The 24,176-nt window shown below is 54.0% G+C and overlaps 1 protein-coding gene and 1 long non-coding RNA gene across 5 annotated transcripts in view; one reads left to right on the forward strand and one right to left on the reverse strand.

Moving 5' to 3' along the window:
* Positions 1 to 3,613: 3,613 nt before the first annotated feature.
* Positions 3,614 to 24,176, reverse strand: part of CRYL1 (crystallin lambda 1) — a 73,891-nt gene continuing 53,328 nt past the window's right edge. For all 4 annotated transcript variants that reach the window (XM_073794925.1, XM_019936927.3, XM_019936930.3 and 1 more), the window contains 4 exons: positions 23,649 to 23,843; positions 9,669 to 9,774; positions 4,512 to 4,618; positions 3,614 to 4,157 (listed from right to left, as the gene is read on the reverse strand). In XM_073794925.1, coding sequence (XP_073651026.1) covers positions 4,044 to 4,157; positions 4,512 to 4,618; positions 9,669 to 9,774; positions 23,649 to 23,843 — 522 coding nt within the window. In that variant the 3' untranslated portion in view covers positions 3,614 to 4,043. The remainder of the gene's footprint in view (positions 4,158 to 4,511; positions 4,619 to 9,668; positions 9,775 to 23,648; positions 23,844 to 24,176) is intronic.
* Positions 13,850 to 23,264, forward strand: LOC141276996 (uncharacterized). The gene is made up of 2 exons (XR_012327495.1): positions 13,850 to 16,964; positions 20,379 to 23,264. It is a non-coding gene; the product is annotated as an uncharacterized lncRNA (long non-coding RNA).

Genomic DNA, 24,176 nt, shown 5'->3' on the forward strand with positions numbered 1-24,176 from the left:
ATTCCTGCGAAAACACAAACCCCTGGGCCCTGCCTGTGGACACTCCGAGTCAGCAGGACTTTCTGGAAGACCCAGAATCTGTCTTTTTAACAAGTGTCGGGTGGGTCCGATTCCTTCTGTGTGGTGGTTTCGGAACACTTGATTTGTATATTCCAAGCAGGACTCACCAGGCTGATGCCAGCTTGTGCTGTGCTCGTGAGGGTTTAACCTTCACACACACACACACACACACACACACCAAAAACAGGCCTTGATTCTGAGCCTTGCTGAGTTCCGGATGCCCACACGTGTACGTGGTGGACATGGTGGCCGATTTCGATCTGACATCAGGGGACACAGAGCTGGGAATAGATGCCCACGAGGGGCCCCCATGGCCAAGCCTGCAGAGCTGCCCAGCAGCCAGTGGGAGGGTCCAGGGCCAGTGGGTCACCTAGAAAAGGGACCTGGGGAGACAGGTGTGAGCCCAGTGTCCAGGAGCTCCTAGTGCCCAGTGGGTGCCGTGTGTGCATGCAGTGCGGGGGCCTGATGAGAGGGCAGATGACAGATACGTGTCCCTTCCTTTATTTGCCATTTTTTACAACAACGCGTTGGTCTGTAACAGCTCCAAAAGCGACTGATGCGGTTTTTTAATTTCTTTTTATTTTTTAATATTTATTAATTTTTTTTTGGCTGCGTCGGGTCTTTGCAGCATGCAGGATCTTTCGTTGCGGCGTGCGGGTTTCTCTCTAGTTGCAGGATGCAGGCTTAGTTGCCCTGTGGCATGTGGGATCTTAGTGCCCTGACCACGTCCCCTGCATTAGAAGGCAGATTCTTAAGCATTGGACTGCCAGGAAAGTCCCGAGGTTTTTTAATTTCTTAGTTTCATTAGAAACTCAGGGACTTCCCTGGTGGCGCACTGGTTAAGAATCCACCTGCCAATGCAAGGCACGTGGGTTCCTGCCCTGCTCCGGGAAGATCCCACGTGCTGCGGAGCAACTAAGGCCGTGTGCCACAACTACTGAGCCCGTGCTCTAGAGCCCGCAAGCCACAACTACTGAGCCCACGTGCCACAACTACTGAAGCCTGCGCGCCTAGAGCCCGTGCTCCACAGAGAAGCCACCGCAATGAGAAGCCCGCGCACTGCAAGGAAGAGTAGCCCCGCTCACTGCAACTAGAGAAAGCCCACACGCAGCAACAAAGACCCAACAGCCAAACATAAATAAATTTATTTAAAAAAAAAAGAAAAAGCAACTCCGACTTCGACACTTTACTGTGCTTTAGCACATGGCGGTTTGCTTTTCTTACTGACGCAGAGAGAGCCCCACTGTCGGCTCCAGGCTGCGTTAACGCGGCCCCAGTGGTTCAGGAAGTGTCCTTGCTTGTGTGCCCTCCCTGGGTTTTCAGACTGTGGCCCAGATGCCTCACGTCTTGCTTTAGCTCTTCTATGTTTTAAGAAGATTTTTGTGCATGTGTTTCTTATTCGTCCTCAGCAGAGGGCTGGTTACCCAGTCGTTGCCAGAGGTGGCCTGAAGTGGACATGTCGAGTTCCTTTGTTGTTTGGTTGGGCCGGTTTGTTGGGAACATGCTTTGTGTTGGGTGCCACCGGGAGCAAGACATCGAATGACTCCTCAGCCCTTGCAGCTGGCCGGGGTCCGACGTGTGACCCCGCAGCTGCTGCGCAGAACGAAGAGGTGACACACGCGGGTCCAGGCAGAGTGTCAGGGAACTGGCAGAGGGATAGGAGGGCTTCCGGGGGGAGGTGGCACCGGCCAGGCCCACACATGTGAGATGGGAGGCGTCACCGTCCTCGCCTTCAGCCGCAGCTGGTACATCAACCCGGCAGACACCGCAGGGACCAGCAGCTCCCGACACCAGCTGAACCCACCCAGCACCCGTGCCCAGGAGGGGTCAGGCCCAGCCCACGGGCCTGTCTACTGGTCCACACTTCGCACGCTAACCCAGCCGCTACACAGAAACATGAAGTGCAACAGAGGAAACGTCTGGGGTCCACGATCTCCTCTCTGGGGAGCCTCTTAAGAGTCAGTCATCCTGACGAGAGGCCTGAGGGCTAGGAGGTAAACTTTGATCTGCTGTGTATTCCTCTACAGCCAGCTTCTGGAAGAAAAGAGGTGGTGGAGGTGAACTTACTCGGGAATTATTCAGGTTAAAGCCAGCTCCACTCTCCGCAAAAAAAAAAAAAAAGGAAAAGAGAAGAGGAAGCACAGCATATCTAAGGACAGAAAATTAAAAGGCAGTTTTTCCAAAAATGTGAAGGGGTCATTTCAGATCCTTATGGAAAAGAAAGGAGTGTACCAGCCCCGAGCCCGGGACTGGGCTGAAACCCAGCGTCCGCAGGCCTGGCTGGCTGGGACCCAGAGCTTGAGACCTAGGGAGCCGCAGGCCTGCAGGTGCCCAGGGCCCGGGGCAGCCGGGACGCCAGCGGGAGGAGTGAATTCCGAGCGGCGTGTTGGGGGAAGGGCAGTGACCCAAAATTCGTGGGCCTGGAGATCTGAAAAAAGGAGCAACGCCGGGCCAAAGGGAATGGAACAGAGCTCTTACCTCGGCAGAATACAAACGAGCTCCCTGCCGAGGAGGGAAACAAAATGTCACCACCTCGAACCTGAGGGATGCTCCGGGGGGGGCAGGCAGCCCCAGCACTGGACTGGCGACGCGACGCCCTTTAAAGGACAGGAGGGACTTCCAGGCAGAGTGCCAGGTGTCCTCGTGCTGCTCGAGTCCTACCTGTCCAGCGCCACCTGGGCAGATGACAATTTGGGGGTGGGGGGGTGTGTGAGCTCTCCGCTTGCTGTAGTGCCAAGTATGGTTCCATCCAACCTAGAAAACCCGCCAGGGACGCCCGGCCCCGGGTCCGGACTGAAACAAGCAGGTGGCTGTCAGAGCCCGCGCTCCGGGCCACAGCCCAGGAAGGGACAATGTGGCAGCTCTTCCAGAGGCCAAGGTGGCCCTGCGGGCTGTCCAACAAGAGCAAGCCCTCGGCCGTGGCGAAGGGAGAGTGGCAAAGGGGGTCCAGCGTGGGAGGGTCCCCAGGGCCAGTCAGAACCTGGCGAGGATCCCCGGCCGGGCAGCCCGAGGCCAGCTCAGGGGAGCCGAGGGTCTCGCCCAGGAGCGCCCCGTGCTACAGCCGGAAGGGGGTCTCCCGCCGGCCCGCCCTCCCCCGCCGCCGCCGCCGGGGGCTGGGAGGGGCTCCGAAGACTGGGCGGGGGCGCGGCCCGAGCGAAGGTCTGTGCGCTCCAGCGCCCTCTCCCTGCCGGGGGCTGCCCTGCGGACACCGGCCGGCCCGGGATCCCCAGCCATTGCCCAGCCCCCGTCCTGGGTGCGGCCTCCACAGCCCAGGATCACCTCGTCCTGCTCACGGCCGGAGACGGGCCGTGTCATCGGTCACGCGCTCGCTGTGGCGGCGTCGGTGGGTTGCACGCCACCCCCAGAAGGGGCTTCCCAAGCACACCCGACCATGGCGCCGTGGGAAACTCTGGCCCAAACTGTGGGCTGTCCCCGAATGACAGAGGGCCCTGAACAAAGGATCCGCTTACGACTCGACCGTCGTGGTCACTCGAGATAACGTTCGTCATCAGGATCACCGACTTGCGCAGAAAGAACAGAAGGAAAAGACGTCTTTATGGAATCAAACGCTTTTATTTGGAATAAGCATCAAGAAAATGAAGGCAGTTGCCTCATAAATGCAGGGCCACAGAGTACTCAGCGAGAGGTCGGAAAATAACGATAAAAACATTGTGCAGCAGATTAAAGTAACTTGAAACTACGATCACTGGCTATGAAGGGCATCCACATGGAACCACACGGGAAATAAATGGTAAAATCTTCAGGCGACTTGCTCTCCTGGCTGCCCTGGTGACAGGGGATCCAGCCCGCAGACCTCAGCGCTGCTCTGACCCCCAGTCCACCGGGGCGCCTGCCTAGTGGAGAGCAGGTCGTGCTCTGCCTGCTGGGCTCCCAAGGCCTCCGCGCGTCTCTGAGCCACCTGACAGGGGCTCGTGCTTCCAGCGAACGGGCTCCAGCACGGGCGGCAGTGGTCGCGCGAGGCTTCACTGGGGCTGCAGCTGGCTCTTCAGTCTGGCAAGTCTCATGAGGCACCTGTCCCTCCACTCCCTCCTGGCAGCTAAGTGCTCCGGGTCATCTGGAACCTTCACGCACATGGCCTGGGAGCAGGAAAGACAAAGAAAAGACAAGAGGGAAAAAGGGGAAAGAAGCATGAAGAGCAACTAACTTGGCAGGAGGGAAATTTCTCCTATTTATGCAAACTCTGAATTTGCTTTCAGAGACAAAAGAAGCCTGGCAAACCCTAAACTAATGTAACTTTCCAAATCCAGAGGGGCCGACGGTTCCTTCAGACGAGTCAAAATGACCTGCCAGTTCCTTGGTCACACCGCTCGGAGGGTCCCCTGAGACCCTGACGGGGCTATGAACAGTCAGGGACGTGGAACCTCAAAGTCAAGCCAAAGAGCCTGGCTACAAACGAATCCTCGCCTTCCACCGGCAGGGAGTCTACACACCTGGTGCACTTTTTCAGCTGCGGCCCCGGAAAACTCTGGAACGGGTCCAAAAGTCTTTAGGACATGTTTCATGCCCTCGCTGTACCTGTCACAGTAGCTTAACATACCTGGAAGCACAAGAAAACAAGAATGCCCAAGTCAGAGAACTCTTGTCTGCGGCTCAAACCAAGAATGTGTCCGGAGGGTGTTGCCCTGGGCTCACCCTCCCGTGGACGAAGCAGGGCTGCGGGTGGGAAAGGCACCCCTGTCAGCGGCCCTGGGCTCACTCCTCAAGCTTTTCTCGGTAATAAAGGCCCGAGAAGCAACCCGACCTCCAGGCCTGGGTCAGCGCCTCTCAGGGATGCTGGGTCGGCCCACGTTCCTGCTTTGATTCCTCGACTATCACATGAATCCTGTTTTCACCACAAGCGTCTCCTTCAACGATGTATCTGTGAGGTTACTCGTGTACATGGCTCGAATGCATTTTCTAAGAACCAAAGATGTCAAGTTCAATTAATTCCGTTGCCCACTCCGCTCTTATCCCTGGATTCTACCTGGCACTTGACCCCCCGGGCGGCGGCGGCCTTAACACGGGCTCTTCACCCCAGGGGCTGGCTAGGCTGTGGCCGCTGGGTTAGGGCGCCGCCAGCCAACCGCCCCGACCTGCATCTGAGCCCCGGCCACACGACTTCCCACTACGCCGGGCCCTCGATCGAAGATGGAGCCCTAGGATTCTGGTGGAGAAGCACATGGACAAGAGGCTCATCCTGGCGGGGTTGGGGGGGGAGGGAAGCGCCGCACTTAGGAGCAGCGCGCGGGCTGCCTGGCGGAGGCCGACTCCAAGAGGAAGCCCGTCAGCTGCCCACACGCGGGGCGGGCTTGCCTGGACTCACCAATCGGCACACAGCGTGGCCCTCCCTCCCCCATCCCTCCCTCCTGCCCGCCAGGCAGGTCGCCTCGGGAGCCTGGCCCCGGAGCCGCTGAGCTGCGCTGGCCCCTTGCCAACCTCTCTCAAAACCAGGGAGACTCGGCAGTTGGTCAGTCAGGCTAAAAAGATAACAAGGGAACAAACGAAACTGCAGGATTTGCAGAGATCCAGAGCTGGGCCCTCACCGACCCCACGAAAGCTGCGCGATTCATTTAAAATAAAAATGATCTCCGCTAGTTACGCCTTAAAAAAGAAAAACAGCTTCTGTGGGGTTGCTTTTGGTGCATCTCCTAAATTCGCTGATTTCAACTGCATTTGTCCCAAATCGTTTGCCTTCTCTCAGAGGGTGATAAAATGATACCCACTTTGTCTTAGAAGAGAAAGTGGGTCGAAGGGTGAGAATTGGAAAATGCAACGTCTCTGACGTTAGCACCTGCAATTAAGTGGTGGACGCTCCCTTTTAAGATGAGGGGTTTCACTGTGTTTACCAGAAGCACCAGGGGACGGTCCAGAGCTCAGTATTTACTTCACTGTTACGATTTGTTGGTTTATTCAAACTCAAAGTGATAAAATCCAGACACAAATACAGCTGACTCGTGTTGGGGAAGCAGAGACGCTGAACCAAGTGAGCTGGAGACACTGAGTGAGAAAAGAGCAGGCAGATGTGCTGCAGCCGCGAACTCACCCACTTTCGGAGAAACAAGCTGCCCCGGCCCCCAACCCCCAGCAATGGGCCACGGGACTCGATTCAGGTGCCGTGTTTCACCTCTGGGTCACTTTACGTTTTCTGAACGAGTGTCCCTCTTTCACTGCCCCTGTGAAGTCATCTGAGTCTCCCAGGGGCTTTCTAGAATCTTTTTTTCCCTACTGCCTTTTATACAATTTGTAGTTTTAAAAGGGCTTTTATTTCTTCAGAACAGAATAAAATATGGTGAAACTCTTTACAGTTCATAACTTCTCCCCAACTTGTTCAGAAAACCAATTAAAACTTCAGTCTCATTAGCATAAAAACACTTTCTATAACATGCACTCAGCTCTCAGGGTAAACAGCCCGTTGTTTGTGGCGAGGCTGGGAGCCTCCACTCGCTCCAGACACAGGAAGTTCACAGTGACTTACAGTCAGGATCCGCGGTGTGCCTGCCTTACTGACAACTTTCCAGTGAAGGTATCACTCTTACTATTATTTGCAACACATCCCCTTCCATTAGAGGGTAAAAAAGGAGGCCTTTAAATATTTCCAACGATAATTTTGGCTTCTCTACACCATGAAAGGTGAACTGAGTGGGAATTATTCTAGAATAACAATTTCATTGAAATTGGAAATTAGGGACTTCCCTGGTGGCGCAGTGGTTAAGAATCCACCTGCCAATGCAGGGGACGCGGGTTCGATCCCTGGTCGGGGAGCTAAGATCCCACACGGGATCCCGCGGGGTGGGGCAACTAAGCCTGCGCACAGCCCCTAAGACCCAACACAGGCTAATGAATAAATAAAAACTATGTAAAAAAAAAAAAATGGAAAGGAAAAAAGCCACTTCACCTTTTATCCCACTAGTCTGCCCTTCCCCCATATCTTCTTTACATCCATGCCCTCTGCTCTGTCAACAATACCCTCTTCCAAAAACTCATAGAGCTTACCTTTTTAGAAGACTCTGAACCTAACTTTTTTTTTTTTTTTGCGGTACACGGGCCTCTCACTGCTGTGGCCTCTCCCGTTGCAGAGCACAGGCTTCGGACGCGCAGGCTCAGCGGCCATGGCTCACAGGCCCAGCCACTCCGCAGCATGTGGGATCTTCCTGGACCGGGGCACAAACCTGTGTCCCCTGCATCGGCAGGCGGACTCTCAACCACTGCGCCACCAGGGAAGCCCTGAACCTAACTTCTTAAGAGATGCTTATATGGAATAAGAAAAGACGGCGGGGGGAGGGGGGGGAACAGATTCTCATGAAATTAGATTTAGCTCATTTCACTGGTTTCTAACGAGCCCAGTGTCTCCACACCATGTATTCTCATGCCACCCCTGTGTGTGTGGGGGGGTCACTGCTGCTATACCCCTTTTACAGGTGGGGAAACTGAGGTGCAGTGCACTGACCTGCCAAGGTCATCTAGCTTGCAGGTCAGCGGGGCGCTGGCTGACTCCACCAGCCAGACCCACCACTCTGAGAGCCGGCGCTGCCTTAAAACGTAGCCAGACGGAGGAGGCGTGCTGGCCTCCTGCTTCTCAGATCCTAAAATACCTCTACCACGTCCAGATAAACTGTAGCTTTCAAAGACTAATAACTAGCCTTAACCTGAGACGTCGCTTTATATAAAGCTATATCCAGAGGAAGGATTCTTGATATATTCTGGTGACACTGTGAGGAATAACGAGCGTTTCCATTGATGCCAAGCCAGATCTCGAAACCGTCTAACTCTGGTCTCTGGAATGCTCTGAAGTTGAAAACTACATCCGTCCACCACTATCATATTAAGCCAATTAGGTTTGCTTATCATTTCTGCTTTGTTTGAAAAATTGCTGTGGGCCTCCTTCCTGTCTGCACACTATTTGATTCTTGAGTTTCTGGTTTCATCGGCTTCTGTTTCTATTTGTTTGAGAGTTAAAGCTGTTCTCAGTCTCTCCCTATAGATTTCTTGTGATACCTGAATTATCTTATTTTTCTCAAGAAAAAAAAAAAAGGTAGAAAGAAAAAGAAAAACATGACGGTTACCAGGCAGTGTCTACGTCCACTTCAAATGCTTAAATATGTTCCTCACTTTTAAGGTTCTGGTTGAAAAAAACATTTGAAATTTTCCAAGGCTTCATTTTAATGAGCGATCGTGGGAACCCCTGCTCGCTGCTCTCTGCGCAGCCCCGTGCTCAGCGCTGCCCCCTCCCTGCTCCGCCCCGGGGAGAACCATCCCGTGCTGAACTGCTTCTGGGCGCACACGTGTGCAGCCGGGCACCAACACATCTAGGAAACTGCTTGACTCACTCACTGGAAACTATATTCCACCAATTACTGTGGTGAGAAGTGACTGAACGAACAGGAAAACACCGAACTCTAAAATCTATGTCCAACAGACTCCCAGGGGTCACCTGCTCCGGCCCCCCGCCCTCTGACCTCACTGCAGGAGTCTCCTCTCAACCCAAGCATCTGGCAGGTGGGCACCAGCCTCCGGCCCCTCAGCTCCCCTCTCACGGCAGGGCCTCTCCGCACATCAGCTCCAGGTTCTAGAAAGTTCCTCCGGCTGTTTCCGGTCTTCTGTTCTAGCTCCAGCCCCACAAAAGACACAGACAGACAGACACACACTACTCCGGTCACCTTCTTCTGGATATGCTCCAGTTTCTCAACACGTTCGTTAAACGTAGACCATGGAGCTGAACACAACATTTGTTTTCTATCTGTACTCAAGTTTCACAACTTAATAACCTAATGCTTAAAACAATACACAAAAATTGTACAAATTTATGACAACATAAAAAAGCACAAGGATAAGTTACTTATCATTTCAGCACCAAGAGACAGCAGCAGTAATAACATTTAGGTGACATTTTCCCAGATTTTTATGCATAGCTTTTTTGATTTATTTTGTCTTAATTTGTTGTAGGTTTTATTGCTTGTTTTTCAAATGATGTCCTTTTTTTCAGTTGATTAAAGTCGGGCTGAAAGTTTCATTCTTGGGAGAGTCTCCCCTTCTCAAGTTATTTTTCTTTCAGTGTCACCAGCTCACTGGCTCTCACCTACTCCCCCAGCCCCTGGAGGTCGGCTTCTGGGGCAGCCGCCAGCCAGGCCTGTCCCCGCAGCTGTCACCAGCCCTTCTCCCGCAGAAGCCCCTCCCTCAGGCCTCCCCGCCTTCTGGAAGGAGACCCACGCTCAGCAAACACGCTCAGAAGCTGCTCCTACTTGGGCAGAAGGTGTGTGCAGTCGAGGTGCCGGTGGTCATGTCCCCAGTCCTATTTCTTCTTCTTGCCTCTGTAAAGCACTTCACCATCGTTCTCAGGAAACACAGCTCTGCCTTCCTCAGGCTGGAGGGTCCTTGGCGGTGTCAGCAGCATCTCACCCCCGCCCCCCAGTTCTTGCCACAGGGAGGTGCGTGGAGCCCGCGTGGACTTTCCCCTCAGCCCCTCCCTGTGAATGACGGACTGGCCGCCATCTCCTGCACGACACTGTTTCTATTCAGTTGTAAGAAAAGGCAAGATTGACCGTTACAAAACCATGAAAGCACTAAACAGCACAGAATCCCACCTTGAACCCGACGGAACGGAAGCCTACCTTCGGCGTTGAGGTGCATGGTCTCCAGGGGCCCAATGAACGCGTACCGCATGCCCAGGCCGTCCGACATGACGAGGTCAAGGTCGCCCGGGGACACTACTCCTTCCTAAGTGGAGAGAAGGGGTCGGCAAGGTGGTGAGTCCTCGGGAAAGACCGTTTCATTACCATCATTCTCATCCTGACTTCTCTAGAGCGGGATCCCAAAATTCTCTGCAAAGCACTATCACAGGTTTCATCAAACGCGGCATCACAGAACTGTAGGATACAAACGGATCCTGAAAGAGTGTGCTGTGAAATGGTCGAATACCAATTCAATCTCCGGCCCCTCCACTGTCCCCCCTTCTCTAACCTACAACCCTCGTCCTGTCGGAAGCAAAGGGCGGAAGCCTTCTCTGCACCTCTGCCTGAGACCCGGGGCTGTCGGAAGAGCTGGAGAGCGTCCTCCAGGCTTCGTCCGCCTGCAAGCCCGGCTGCGCTCAGCTTTTGATGTGCTCGTAAACAAGTGCTATTCTTTGATGCAAGGCAGCTTCGAGCAGTGAGTGTGTGTGTGTGCGTGCGTGCGTGCTGCTCACACGGCCCTACCTTCCACGCGGTCGCCTGCGGAAGGAGCAGGGACGCGAGGTGATGACCCGCGCGGCCGCCGGGAGAGGGAAGCGGCCCAGGCTGTCAGGGTGGCTGCAAAGTCTCCAGCTCTTGTTTCCGGAGCGCCTTCCTCCACGTGGAGAGGCCCCGCTTCGGGAACAGGGAGTCGGGGGTGGAGCAAGCCTGGACCCTCAGCCCCGGCGCGCACACACCCCCCGCCCGGCGCCCGCCTTCCCTCCCTCCCCTGGGCCGGGGGCTCCACCACCAAAGTCCAGGCCCCCAGGAGGCCCGCGCGCCCCTCACCCCTGCGGCCCAGCTGCCGGGGGGAGAAAACAGTCCCTCAGGCCCCTGTGGGCGTCTGCGAGGAGGGGGGGCCGGGGGCCCACGCAGGGCAGGGGTGATTCGGGGCGACTGAGGACCCTGGGTGAGAAGCCCTTTCCGCGTGGCTGCACACACGTGCGCACGCGCGTGTGACAGACGGGAACGCGCGGAGCCGCACGCAGAGCTGAGCGCGCGGCCCCTCCAGCACGCCCAGCCGGCTTCCTGACTCGCCCAGAGGCAAACATCCTGACTTTCGTAATAACCATCCCTTCCTCCACGTTCCCGAAACATGGAGTCTGCATTTTGCCTGTTTTCCATCTTCTTGGAGATGGATTCACAGTGCGTTCTTTTCTGACTTGCGTCTTTCACTCCACCTCACGCTTTCAAGATTCACCAGAGTCGTGTGCTGCTGTAGGCGCCGTCCTCGCGGCTTCCTCATCCGTCCTACTGTTGGTAAACATCTGGGCTGTCCTCATTTCCACCGTAAACGACTGCAGAGCCGCGGCCTGGCGCGTCCTCCACTGGGAGCCGATGTGGCTGCACCCGTGTCGCTGTCCCCAGGTGGCGCGGACCAGGGGCTTCCTATTAGTTCTAAACCATCCTTGGGTTCATCTGACTGCTACTGAGAGCAAATCAACCCAGTTCACTCAGATACTCACCAGTCGCCCGCCCTCCCCTCCTGGTGGCACAGCTGGGGGGGGGGGCGGGGCGGGGCATGGGCACCAGGAGGAAACACTGAACACAAGGCCCGTGGTGGTGCCGCCCAGAACCACCAAGAAACGACTGCTGGTCCGCAGGGTCCGGCCGCCTCTCTCCCTCGCTCCCTCCGCGCCATGTCTTGGGCAGGAACGGCATTCCCGCACCCAAGGCTCCCAAGGCTCGGGAGCGCCGTGAAAGGCAGCCACGCAGGGGCTGCCGACCCTCCCTCGGCCCTGGCCCCCAGGTCAACATTCCAACAGCCTCGAGTTTCCATTCCACCACCAAACTGGGAAGGATGCGGACCCGGAAGCCAGCCTGGCCTGCGACGGTGTTTGCCTTGACTCTCTTCTCCCAAAACTGTGTTCAGTACTTTCAGAGCTGACTTCCAAAGATTTCAAAATACCCACGCAGTGAGCCACCCAGAGTAATTAAATTCTGATTTGTAAGCGTCGTGAGCGCTAACAGTGACCCGACCAATCAAAGCGTTAGAGGGCTTCTCCATCACCCGACGCCCTCACACTGGAGAGGACCTGCACTTGCTTCACCCCTGCTTCATCCACGGAGGGCGGTCAGTTTTTGACCAGTTGCTATTCATTAGCTGAACAAGTTAGAAAAGAGAAAAAGGTTTAATATTTCCTCTTCCTAACTGCTGCTTTCTGCCCGATTTGAATTTTCTGAGGCAGATTTCTCTAAGCTTGAGTTTTTACCCAGAAGCTAAATCCAAAGAAAAGAATCGGCCACGAGAAATTCAGCCAAGATGCTCGCTGATTAGGGTCCACGCCACTGAGGCAGATGCCCGGGTTCATCCCTGCTGCACTCAGCGCAGAACTGAAGCTTCATGTTCGGGATATTCTGAAGGTCAAGTTGTGCTGTGAGCTCCGCTCCACCCAGAGCCCTAGTGCCACCTGTGGCCTAGATGTTAACATTATCAATAATAACTAAATAAATCCTTGCTATGGCATAAAAGGCGGGCCAAGCGCTTGAGATGAATGGATCTGGTGACGACTCCTTGGATAGAGACAGGACCCCCGCAGCAGTTTGAGGACTGGAAACCCCCTCATTCCAGTGTGCCTGGGGGGTCAGTATAGCTATCAGTACTTCCTCTATCTCGTGGTAAAATTCTCAAGTCACACGTACAAGGAAAAGCCCCAAGTGGTTAAAAGTTTCCTAAATCTCAGACAGAGCAATGAACACTATGATCACTGCTAGTTCAAAAGGTGGTTTGCATCACGTCCTGAAAAACCACTGGATGAGGAGAGCCCAGCCAGAGTGGGCAGGAGCCCCTCCACTGAACACCTCCTGCCTCAACTCACCTCCTTTAGCTAAAGTCTAAGACTCCACAGTACACCAACACACACCCACGGCCTGGGCATACACTTTGCACCTGGCGTGCCCACAGGAGGTTCCCAGACTGCCGCCCACAAGCAAGGTGCAAACTTCAAGTGCAATGAAAGGTCTGGGATGTACCAGTCAGGGTCCCACCAGAGAGACAGAACTGCTCAGCTATAGATACGCCAAGAGATTTATGCCAAAGAATCGGCGTGTGGACACCGGCACATCTGACATCCAGGGCGGGAGCCGCTGGTGGAGACCTCAGCTCTGCCCTTAAGGCTGTTCAATTGATGGGATGAAGTTTGCCCAGATTATTGAGAATAATCTCCTTACTCAAGTCAACTGACTGTAGCTGCTAATCGCATCTATAAAACATCTTCAGAGAAACACAGGCTCTGACTGAATGAGCGGCCCTCTGGCCCAGCCCAGCCGATCCTCGCAGGGGGCAGAGTGGAAGCTCAAAGCACGATCCTTACCCTCGGGCATCCTGGGTCTGGTACTTTGTGAGCAGGGGCAGGAGGATGGGAAGACACCACTAAAATAAGGACCGTGGTGCTCGGCCTGTCCTTCGGGGGTACGTGAAAGAAGGGGGAGGCGGCGGGGGTCTTGCGTAGCTCAGGAATGCAAAATCTGCTGAAGGGAGAGCCATGGGACTGTCTCCTCTACTGATGACCAGCTGCCCAGAAATACCCTTCCTTCTAATCACCCCCTTCTCATATTAAACTTTCTTGTTCGAGGCACATACTTTTGGCATATGGCCTCGCAGTCACTTGCCTTTCTCACGTCTCATGCCGTCTTTCCTTGTCTGGTTCTCTTTTACTATTTCCCAGCTTTTGATCTCTACTTTTCACCACACCTGGTCCTGAATTTTCAAGTCTCTCTTGCGCAAACACTTCTCCACCTCGGCCGGCACCATCACCACGAGGAACAGACCCGCCTCCCAGGAATCTGGACGAGGTTATACACAAGTTCCCCCAACCAGAGCTGCGCAGGCTTCAATCCAACGTCTTAACTGAGACAAAAAAAGCTTTAGCGTGTCAGACGACGAAATGCAACATCCAGGGGCGTGAAGGAAGCGTGTGCTGGTCCAGCGTCACCCCCCGCCCCCGTCAGAGGCCCAGGAGAAGGGGTTACAGAGAAAGAGGCCACCTCAGGCTTAGTCCCCGATCCCCAGAGACGTTCAGTGTCAAGCCAGACGCCAGTGACCCCGGTGCAGAGATAGTCAAGCCCGAGTCGGGGCACTGGACTCTTTAGAAAGTCCATCCCTGCAGCCCTTATGAACAAACGGTACAGAGTAATAACGTAGTTACTGATCGTGGAGTTTAAACCAAGGACTATCACGATGATGAGGGTTCGGGTTTTTCTCACAAGAAACCAGCTAGAACCATGAGTTAGTTCCTTCCACTCACGTACGCCTGCATGCCTTTGTTTCCTACACTCTTTCGCTAAGCACTGCGTCTCCCACACACAATATGAAAACTGGCTCCGGAGCCAGTGACGAAGCCCTGATTCACCCGTCCCCACCCACACTTCCTTCCAGGGAAAAGGCGAGGCAAGGACAGGACTTTCATAGGTGAAAAAGGGGAGACTGCTAAGTGCTGCCCCGCTGTCACCCAGAGGCTGTCGGGTCTGTGAGCCGCTCAGCACCCTGTGTTTTCCTGGAAGCGGGGCGGGGCCATTCCTGCGGGATGACACAGGCAAACCGTGCGACCCTGGAGAAGAGCTGACTGAACACATTTAGCTGATGCAACGGGACACTGACTCATACGCATCAAACCCCCGCATCCAGCGCCTCAGAGGGGACGCAGGGCAAGGAGACGAGAGCTCGCGGTGGACGGTCCCGGCCAGGCCACTGGGAAGTGAGGGGCAGACGGGGCCACATCCTCGGCAGGCGTCCGGCCCGACGGGGCGATCCCACTGCCCGAATTGTTCTGGGAGAAGAAGGCGCCAGAGGAGGAGACCGTATGTGCAAAGAGGCATCGTACGGCAGAAAACTTGAAATGACCTTAAAACAACCCACAGCAGGCGAACGATTAGATTTTTTCAAAAGGATCAGTGGAATGAAATCTCATGAAGCCATTAGAAATGAATAAAAAGTCGAGGAAAGTTTGTTTGTTTTTTTTTTTTTGCGGTACGCAGGCCTCTCACTGCTGTGGCCTCTCCCGTTGCGGAGCACAGGCTCCAGACGTGCAGGCTCAGTGGCCATGGCTCACGGGCCCAGCCGCTCCGCGGCATGTGGGATCTTCCCGGACCGGGGCATGAACCCGCGTCCCCTGCATTGGCAGGCGGACTCTCAACCACTGCGCCACCAGGGAAACCCCTCGAGGAAAGTATTCTTAACAGAGGCTAGACAAGAACACAGAAAAATAAAAGCAATTTGGCTCAGGGTAGGGAACGTAAGTGGTATTTTCCCTTTGAATATTTTTAAGAATAAAGCTTTTAGCGGAAAGAAACCAAAAAATGAAAAGGAAAGAGGGGAAAGGCTTTGGCTTAACCCGAGGGATAGTCCAGAGCTGTCGGGGCCACGGCAGCGACACCCTCGTGTGATTTTTCTTACTTTGCAGCGCTCGTAACAAAGCTTTCAGGGAGAAAAACACCAGTATTATGAGTCCAACACAAAGAAAAGGCCTGGACCTTAAATACAGCCAAAGCCCAAGGCATCCGTTCGTGCAAATGTAAGCGCACCAGGGCTCGCTGCGGTGGTGGAGCCCTAACTGGGGTCGTCCGGGAACAGGGCTCTCGACAGAGAGGTGGGCGCCAAGCAGCGGAAGCCCTCGGCCTCCACGCCGAGGCACCCCTGGCCCGTGGCCACCTGCCCCTCACGACCAGCCACGGAGCTTCACACCCCCAGGGCCGCTCCCGCCTGCACCTCGGGAAGCAGGATGGCCGGGCCTCAGGCTCCCTGTCCCAGAGGTCACCTGCGCCTCGCCTCTCTGCCCGTTCTCCTGCGGACGCCTTCCCTCCGCCTCTGTCCTCCACCGGGGGCGCCACCCTCCCCCGCCCTCCCCCGCCCTGCCTGTTAACTTTCCAGCTCACAGCAGAGGACCTGAAAGCCATCACTGCCCGATTAGCTGTGGGTGGGGATTACCAGTCAGGTGTTAGAGTGACAGCATTTCATTTTCTTTTCCTTTTTAAAGATTTTTTTTTCTTTTGGGATGTGGAACATCCTTAAAGTCTTCAGCGAACTTGCTGCAATACAGCCTGTGCCCCGTGCCCCGATTTCCCGGCCCCGAGGCACGCGGATCCCAGCTCCCCACTGGAAGGCGCCGTCTCGGCCACTGCACCGCCAGGGAAGTCCCTGGTTTTCTTTTAGAGCGGTCAGAATCCTAGCATAGGTGCTTCTACTTTAAACACTGCTGCAGCAACCCCAGGCATGCCAAGCAGGTTTTTTAAATTGAGTATGTGGTTGGTGTCTGCATTACATGTATCTGTTAATGGGGCTGGAGTTGTCTCTGAAACAGTAAGTCAGCAGAATCTCTCCTTTCAGTAGGGTTTTGCTGCTCGCCAGCGCGGCTACTCAGAAAATAACCTCCCGTAAAAGGGTAAATCCTATTACAGAAATGGTCTACTTCTTACAGGCCGTCGCTGCCGGGAGAGTTCTAATTGACTGGTGATTCCCAGCCAGCAGATCAAGTCTCTCGGCTGTTCCGCCCTGAGGGAGACCGTCCGAGTCTGCGGGCTGCAGCTGGGCCGGGCGCTCCCCATGCAGGAGGGAACCTCAGGAGAGCTGGACGGACCAGCTCCACGCACAGGAGGCGCCAGCAGGAACAGGAGCTCCAGACGCGAACCTGCAGCCCAGTGCCCCCCGCCTTCCTGCCGTGCCTGCACGCCCACAGGTTGTCACACGCGGCCTAACGCGCGTCGGCCAGGAGTGGCCTCTTGTTAATTTGATCGCCTCCCAGTGGTCAGTGAAGGACATGAAACACTTGCTGAGCCACAGGTGTGGGTCCTGATATAGTTCTGGGGCTTCTTAAAATGCTGAGACCCTGGTGTCCTTCCAGAGCTGCCCTGTAACGAGAAACGCCTCCCTCTCCATCTGCCTCTGAACGGAAGGCCACTGATAGGAGGCTCTTCCAACTTACAGCCGAGAAAGCAGGTCTCAGTTAATTTGGAGGATGGTCCTCATGAAGGGGGTGGCACACCTGCTCCGAAGGGCCTGTAGTCCCAGCTGACGCGTCCCCCGAGAAGCAGGCTAAGCTAAGGAGGATGACAGTGCAGCTGGGTCCACAGCAGGCTCGGTACACTGCACGGGAGAAAGAGCTCGAACAGCTGGAACCCAGAGAACCCTTCAGTGTCCTCTGGGGATGGACTTCCTGCCACGGACAAGCTGACCCAGGCTTCGGAAGGCAAGACAGAGGCCAGGTGAGCACAGGGACGTGGGCCAGGGCTGAAAGGTGAGCTCCAGGGGCCGGGGGAAGACAGTTCCCTCAGCCTTGTCGAGGTTAGGTTTTCAGGAGGTACAATAAATAATGCAGAGATGGCAGGAAAACGTTTTAGAAGAAGTTTCCATGGGTGAATTTTGACCTAGGGCGCCTGGTGATGGGCAGTCATAAGACTCGTGGACCCTGGAGCAGATGAACACCAAGCAGGGATGGACCGGGCACCCGGCGGCGCAGGAAGCCGAGCCCTGCGTGGGGCAGGGAGAGCTGCCCAGGCCCCGGTTGAAAGCGGCAAACAGAGGAAGCATCCTTCCTGGAAGGACCGAGGCTCAGAGCTGGGGGAGGAAAAGGCAACCATGAGGAAATCCACTCAGACACTTTACTTGTGTGAGAGAAAAACATAGGCACTTCCCTGGATGTCCAGTGGTTAGGACTCTGCGCTTTCACTGCCGAGGGCCCGGGTTCGATCCCTGGTCAGGGAACTAAGACCCAGCGAGCCATGCAGCAAGGCCCCCCCCCCCAAAAACAAAAAAAGTTTACGGTTTTTTTTAGAAATAAATTTGCTTTTTATTTCTTATTCTTTCTTTACTTGGCCAAGCTGTGTGGTCTGCAAGATCTCAGTCCCCCGACCAGGGAGGGAACCCAGGCCCTCGGCAGTGAAAGCTCAGAGTATGAACCACTGGACTGCCAGGGAATTCGCAACCCCTAAACTTTTAAGTTTAAAGTTTAAAAGACGTAACATGTAGAAAATCCTACAGCTGAGCGTGTGGTGGGGAGGGCAGGAGCTGGCCTCTTTCTTGGCGCCCTTAACCGCCCTTCACTCCTTCTACATGACTCTTCTTGCCAAGTACACCGATGGGTGTCGCCAAGGTCTCTTCTGTAACATGTTGCTCAAGCCTCAGCTTTTTCCTACTGGCCGCGCTCCAGGGGAGCCAAGCCTTAAGCGGTCCTGGTGTTTCCAACACCTTCTCTCTAAATAAAAGCTTCTAAAATAGCCCCGCCTTCCACCTGCCCGGAAGCACGGCTTCGAACGTGCTTTCTCTTGTCGAGCCACTCAGGCCACGAGTCTCTGCAGCCTTCCTTGATCCCAGAGCCTGCAGAGCAAGTGACTCAGCCTGCTTCTCCTTCTCTTCATCCTCGCCACCTGTTCGTGCTGGTTTGCCTCCCGAGTCATTGGCAGGTCCTGTACGTACTCAGGGTGCCATTCATGGAGAAAAGGCCCCCCCAGACTCAGGAAAGGACGGCTGCAAGGCGGCTCGCTGTCTGACCTGGCTTCCTTCTCAGAAGGCTCCGTGTGCGAGAAGCAAACTTCTGGGGTTGAACTTGAACTTGGAGAACTGGGCCCATGCTCACACTGGCTTCTAAAAGAAGAGCGAAATCCAACAACCGCCTCCCGCCACGCGATCACAGCCCAAGTGAGAGAAACCTAAGGGGTAGTTCAGGCAGCGAGTCTACGGCGTTAGGTCATCTTCCCCCCAAACTCCGCTCAGTACTATCGGTCCCCGGTGTCGGCCCCTCCGTAAAGGAGTTGGCAGTTCTCTCCAGTTTAGGTGTAGCTTGACGGCGAGGCTGGAACCCGCAGCCCAGCCTACAGCACCAGCCCGGGAGCACCGGATTCGCGGGGGCCGGCAGGGCCGCCTCTCAGGCCCAAGGAGCCGTCACCCTTGGAGGGACACTCTGTTCACACAGGCCTGCGACAAATGAGGAAAACCAGACTACGGTTTGCATCCCTGCTCTGGAAACCAAAGGCCACGTGAGGATCGCTGATGCCAAACGTGCGGCCGGCGTGACGGGGAAGACAGCATCTGGGGGACTGAGGGGGACGGGAGCTTTGATTTGGAGGAGCAGTGAAAACCTAGCATTCGTTTGTTCTGCTGTGTTTGTGTTTTAATCACAAGTGAACTAAATCTTGTCTTAAAATCAATTTTCACATTTTTTTCGGGATAACCAGAGGTATTCAGTGCCATAAATCTAGGACTAGGAATCGGGACCATGTAAGAGTCTTTCCACTAAGCAAAGATGGTTAGAGCTGCATGTTTATCTATTGTGAGCCCTGAGTCAGAGATAAAGAGGGTCAGAAACAAGAGACACGCAAAGACAGAAAACATGGAAGGGGAAAAGGCAACTGAGAAAGACGGCAGAATATACTGTATCTCATTGAAGTTAAGACTCCATTGATTGAAAGTTAAATTAGCATTTAACGCTCCATTATGGAAGAAAAATGCTGCCAATAAAACGAAGATGTTAAAATGTAAAAAAAATAAATCAATTTTATCTTAGAACAGATGGAATTCCATACGTCAAGGCTGAGGCCAAGGTCTCAGGGCTGAGCCAGGACTCCTCCCCCTTTACGATGCACGGGAATCCCCTGGGAGGGGAGGGGGTTGAAAAAATGCAGAGTCCAGTTACGCAGGGCTGGGGTGGGGCCTGAGACGCTGACCCTCCAGCAAGCGCCCAGGTGACGCCCGCGCTGCCACCCTGAGCCCCAGGACCTCACTCGTGCCCTGGCATGTGAGCATTGCAGCTCGGAGCTAACTCACAGGTGACTGCTGTTACATCCCTGGACTCTGGGATTCAGAAAACGTGGTTGCCACCTCATCACTGTAACCATAACACCTACTCGCGCATTAGTACACGCCAGCCACGTTCTAAGCCCTTTACAGACATAACCCGTCCAACCCTCAGCAGATCTTGACGGGGAACAGTCCGTTGTCATCTTCACTTACAAATGCAGACACCGTGGCACACAGGCGGCACAGGTCTGAATCCCTACCAGACCGGGGAGCATGGATCAAACCACTTAATTTGTAAAGGCAAAAATAACAATATGTCTCTCGTGGTTTTAGGACTGGATGATCTGAAAAACTCTGAAAATCATGAGAAATGTAAAGTACTTTGTAAGCTCTGAAATACTATATACAAACGGAAGTCACTGATGAGGAGATGATTCTCAGTGGTTTGCTGTGCTAAGACTCCTCATTCCTGTGTTTTACAGTCAGTCCTCTGTATCCACGGGTTCCACATCCTCGAATTCAACTGATCGTGGATCAAAAATATTCAGGAAAAAGAATCCAGAAAGGTCCAAAAGGCAAAAGTTGAATTTGCTAGAAAGGCAACTGTTTACACAGTTTTTACATCCTATTTACGACTATTTAAATGCACTGACATTGTATGAACAACTGTTTACACGTGACTGAGGTTGTAGTAGGTATTGGAAGTAATCTAGACACGACTTCAAATATGCTGGAGGGACCGCTGTGCTCTCCTAAATTACATCCAACAGAAACCCTTGAGTGGCTTTACCACAAAATGTCTCATCTGTGAACTTTACCACACGATCCTGGAGATGCACTTTATTAGCTGAAACCAGTCCTCATAACAGCTGTGCTCCTGCCAGGACTAAAGCTGGACCACGGAAGCCTGGAATCTCTCAAAGGGTCCCGCACAGACCACAGCCCCGAGCAAGACGCCAGAGGCCCAAGGAGCAGAAATCACCTGGATGTTACCTTTCTCAGAAGGATGAACAAAACCGGAGGTAAGCAATTTAAAGCTCATTACCACCCGCACATTCCGATGGGCTGAGAACCCAAGGGCGGCTCCGTGATTCACTCCCGCTCGCCTCCACGGACCCTCCCTCAACAGGGCAGGAATTTACGGGCACTACAAGCTCAGCTGTTGTCTGGGCGAGAGTCTGTCATTACAACACTACTTCCCTTATTGTGCTCGTCAGCTAAAGATCGACTGAAAATCACTTTTCTGGCCAACAGGATCCTGTCACCCAGTGACCTAACCTCGGATGACTAGACTATAGCCATTGGCATTTCCCAGCCAACAGGGGCTGCTCCGTCCCAATTCTGCAGCCAAACGGTCCAGGAAAAAACGGACTGCATGGCTGTGAGCGCCCACGTGCCCTTGCAGCCGGGGCACCCGTCCTGCTCCCACAATGGATGCCCTGCGGAGCTCACGGGCTGGGACGGGACAGTGTGCTCTGCGCAGCCTCTTCCCGACCTTGGCTCATCTCCCCTGGTTCCCCACGAAGGACAGGCCCGTGCAGGAACCACACACACACACACACACACACACACGCACGCACACGCGTGCGCACGCACATGCACGCGCACATGCACGCACACACACCGCTCCCACCCTGTCTTTCCTGGAATTTCTCTCTCCTGCTTGGTTGCAAGGATGAAGGGATACCCTCCCTCCAGAGTTAGTGAGACTGAAAACAGGAAAACCACAGTGGGGGGGCAGGGGGAGGGAATCAATGAAACAAAAAGCCTTCTCTTCAGGAAAGCACCAAAACTGATAAATCTCTAGCATGACAAAGATAAAGAGAGCAGACATGAATCACCCACAACAGGAATGAACCCAGGGATGTCACGACAGGCACCACCGACAACTTCACGCTCGTAAGTTCAGCGACAGAAGAAACGGGCCGATTTCTCCAAAACCGTAAACCGCCAGAACTCATCCAAGATGAAACAGACAGCCTGAATGGTTCTACAACCACTAAAGCTGCTGAATTTGTAATTAAAGACCAAAAAAGAATTCTCCAGGCCAGGTGGTTTCATTGGAGAATTCGACCAAACATTTAAGGAAGAATTAACAGAACTTTTACAATCTCTTCCAGAAAACAGAAGAGGAAGGAAAACTTCCCAACTCTTGAGTTTTCCTCGAGTTGGTGTTCCTCGTTTAGATGACAGAAAGCAAAATTCAACTGCAGGGCTTTTCTCCATCTCTTCCAGGCACTAAGATATCTTACAAATAAAAGTCGCCCTAAAATCTCCGCAACGTTTCACTGTAATAGTGAATTTTTCTTGCGGTATATTAAGTTCCCGTACTCTAGACAAGTGGAAATATTTTTATTTTATTTTCTTTATTTTTTTGGCCACGTCGGGTCTCAGCTGCATCATGTGGGATCTTCTGTTGCTGTTGTGGCGCGTGGGCTTCTCTCTAGTTGTGGCGCGCGGGCTCCAGAGCGCAGTGGGCTCTGTAGTTTGTGTCACGTGGGCTCTCTCGTTGAGGCGCGCGAGCTCAGTAGCTGTGGCGCCCGGGCTTAGTTGCTCCGTGGCCTGTGGGATCTTAGTTCCCCGACCAGGGATCGAACCCGCATCCCCTGCATTGGAAGGCGGATTCTTTACCACTGCACTGCCAGGGAAGTCCTGGTGGAAATATTTTAAACAGATCTCCAAGGGGCTGTTTTTACTTCAGTGCTTCTACCACTGATTGACATTCCAAAACATTTTACAGTCACTGAGAAATTGAAGCTGAAAACTTCACAGTGGGAATCCCAACACTGCATCTCGGAGATGTAGGAGCATTAACTGGATTCAAACAGCGAGGACACAGAACTGCAGCTAGTGTGAGCAGTCAGCTCAGATGATGAACCCAACAGGGATGTGACCAAATGCCACAGCCAGGGTTCTGTGGGAGGGTCACGTGCATCCTGCACTGGGAGGCTGAAAGCCGGTGCCCCCAGGCCAGCTTCCCTGTTCTGTCTCAGGCTGGGACCGCCAGGCATCCGCGGGAGTCGAGACTAGAGGCTGTGAATCCATTCCAGGCGAAGATGATTGAGGCCGAGCCCCCTTCTCGCCACACGTACCTGGACAGACCCTTGCTCACTCTGCCGAGTTTCAGCAGGACAGGTGTGGGCAGAGCACGCTACTGACCAGTTCAGAAGCTGGGGAAGCATCAGAAAGTGAGGGATGGAGCACAGACCGGCAGAGCCTGGGCCACTCCCAGGTGTGGAGCTGCCCTGACGTCTCCCTGCCAGGGACCAGGCCCCTCACACAAATGCAGGTGGGAGCGCGTGTGGCCAGGCAATTTTTAAAGTCACGTTTAAAATCTTTTAATTCAAGGATGATGTTAAACATATATGTACATAAATTTACACGTATGTCAATAGAGATGTGTGTAAATTTATACATATATAAATAATCTCTTGTCTATATGTGAGACAAGCATGCTACTAACAAGTTTAAAAGTCATCCAGGGCTTCCCTGGTGGCGCAGTGGTTGAGAATCTGCCTGCTAATGCAGGGGACACGGGTTCGAGCCCTGGTCTGGGAAGATCCCACGTGCCGCGGAGCAACTAGGCCCGTGAGCCATGGCCGCTGAGCCTGTGCATCTGGAGCTTGTGCTCCGCGACAAGAGAGACCGCGACAGTGAGAGGCCCGCGCACCGTGATGAGAAGCGGCCCCCACTCGCTGCAACTAGAGAAAGCTCTCGCATAGAAACGAAGACCCAACACAGCCAAAAATAAATAAATTAAAAAAAAAAAAGTCATCCACTGTTTCTTCCTCAAGCTCTTGAAATAAACTGGGTTCCTTTAGAGGATACAAGTTTACTCAAAATATAATTTATTTTTCCTCCTGAAAAATTATAATACTGGGAGTAGGGGGAGCAGAATCTGAGATAGTGGGAAAATGCAGCATGTCACAGAGATAATTACGTGGTAACGACAGGAAAGGGCAGGAAGAGGAGCCCATCATCACATCCGAATGTCAAGTGACCTACCGTACAGGGGAACCTCTGAGACACAGAGAGGAAGAGCTTGCCCTTGGTCTCCGGAACAGAGCAAGTGTCTGATTCTCCCACCCGCATGGCGTGCCCAGAGGCTCCTGCCTCCTCTGCTCAGCTGCCAGGACAGAGGGCGGCGCACACACCTCCACGAGCCTCCAGGCCTCGCTGATGATGGCATACTGGAGACGATTCAGAGCGAAGCCGTCCACCTCCTTCATGAGTCTGACCGGGGACTGTCCGATCTTCCGCATCAGGGCGTAGGTTCTGTCCACCGTCGCAGGGGCCGTCTCTGGGTGTGGGACCAGCTCCACCAACGGGACGTAGTAGGGTGGATTTACCTTAGGAGAGAGACAGAGCAGAGAGAGTCAGGAAGACGGCACTGGCGTCTGGGCGTCATTCCGGCAGGGCTGGCTCACTGTTCCGAAGGGTCAGCAGCAGGGCGGACGGGGCCCCTCGAGATTCAGCACCAGTGACAAGAAACTCGAGAAATGAAGTAATGCACAGAGCAGGGAGGAAACGAAAGAACGTGAGCACAGAACTGCATGAATCATAACCAACGCTGAGGTTCACATCGGAGCGTGCAAACTGCCGTCCCGTACATTTACCGCTTACCTCCAAACCCCTGACCTCTCTCGGGATTTCTCTGCTCCCAGCCGTCTTGACCTCGTAAG

The sequence above is a fragment of the Tursiops truncatus genome, chromosome 18, assembly GCF_011762595.2.
Source record: "Tursiops truncatus isolate mTurTru1 chromosome 18, mTurTru1.mat.Y, whole genome shotgun sequence".
Classification (NCBI taxonomy): Eukaryota; Metazoa; Chordata; class Mammalia; order Artiodactyla; family Delphinidae; genus Tursiops; species Tursiops truncatus.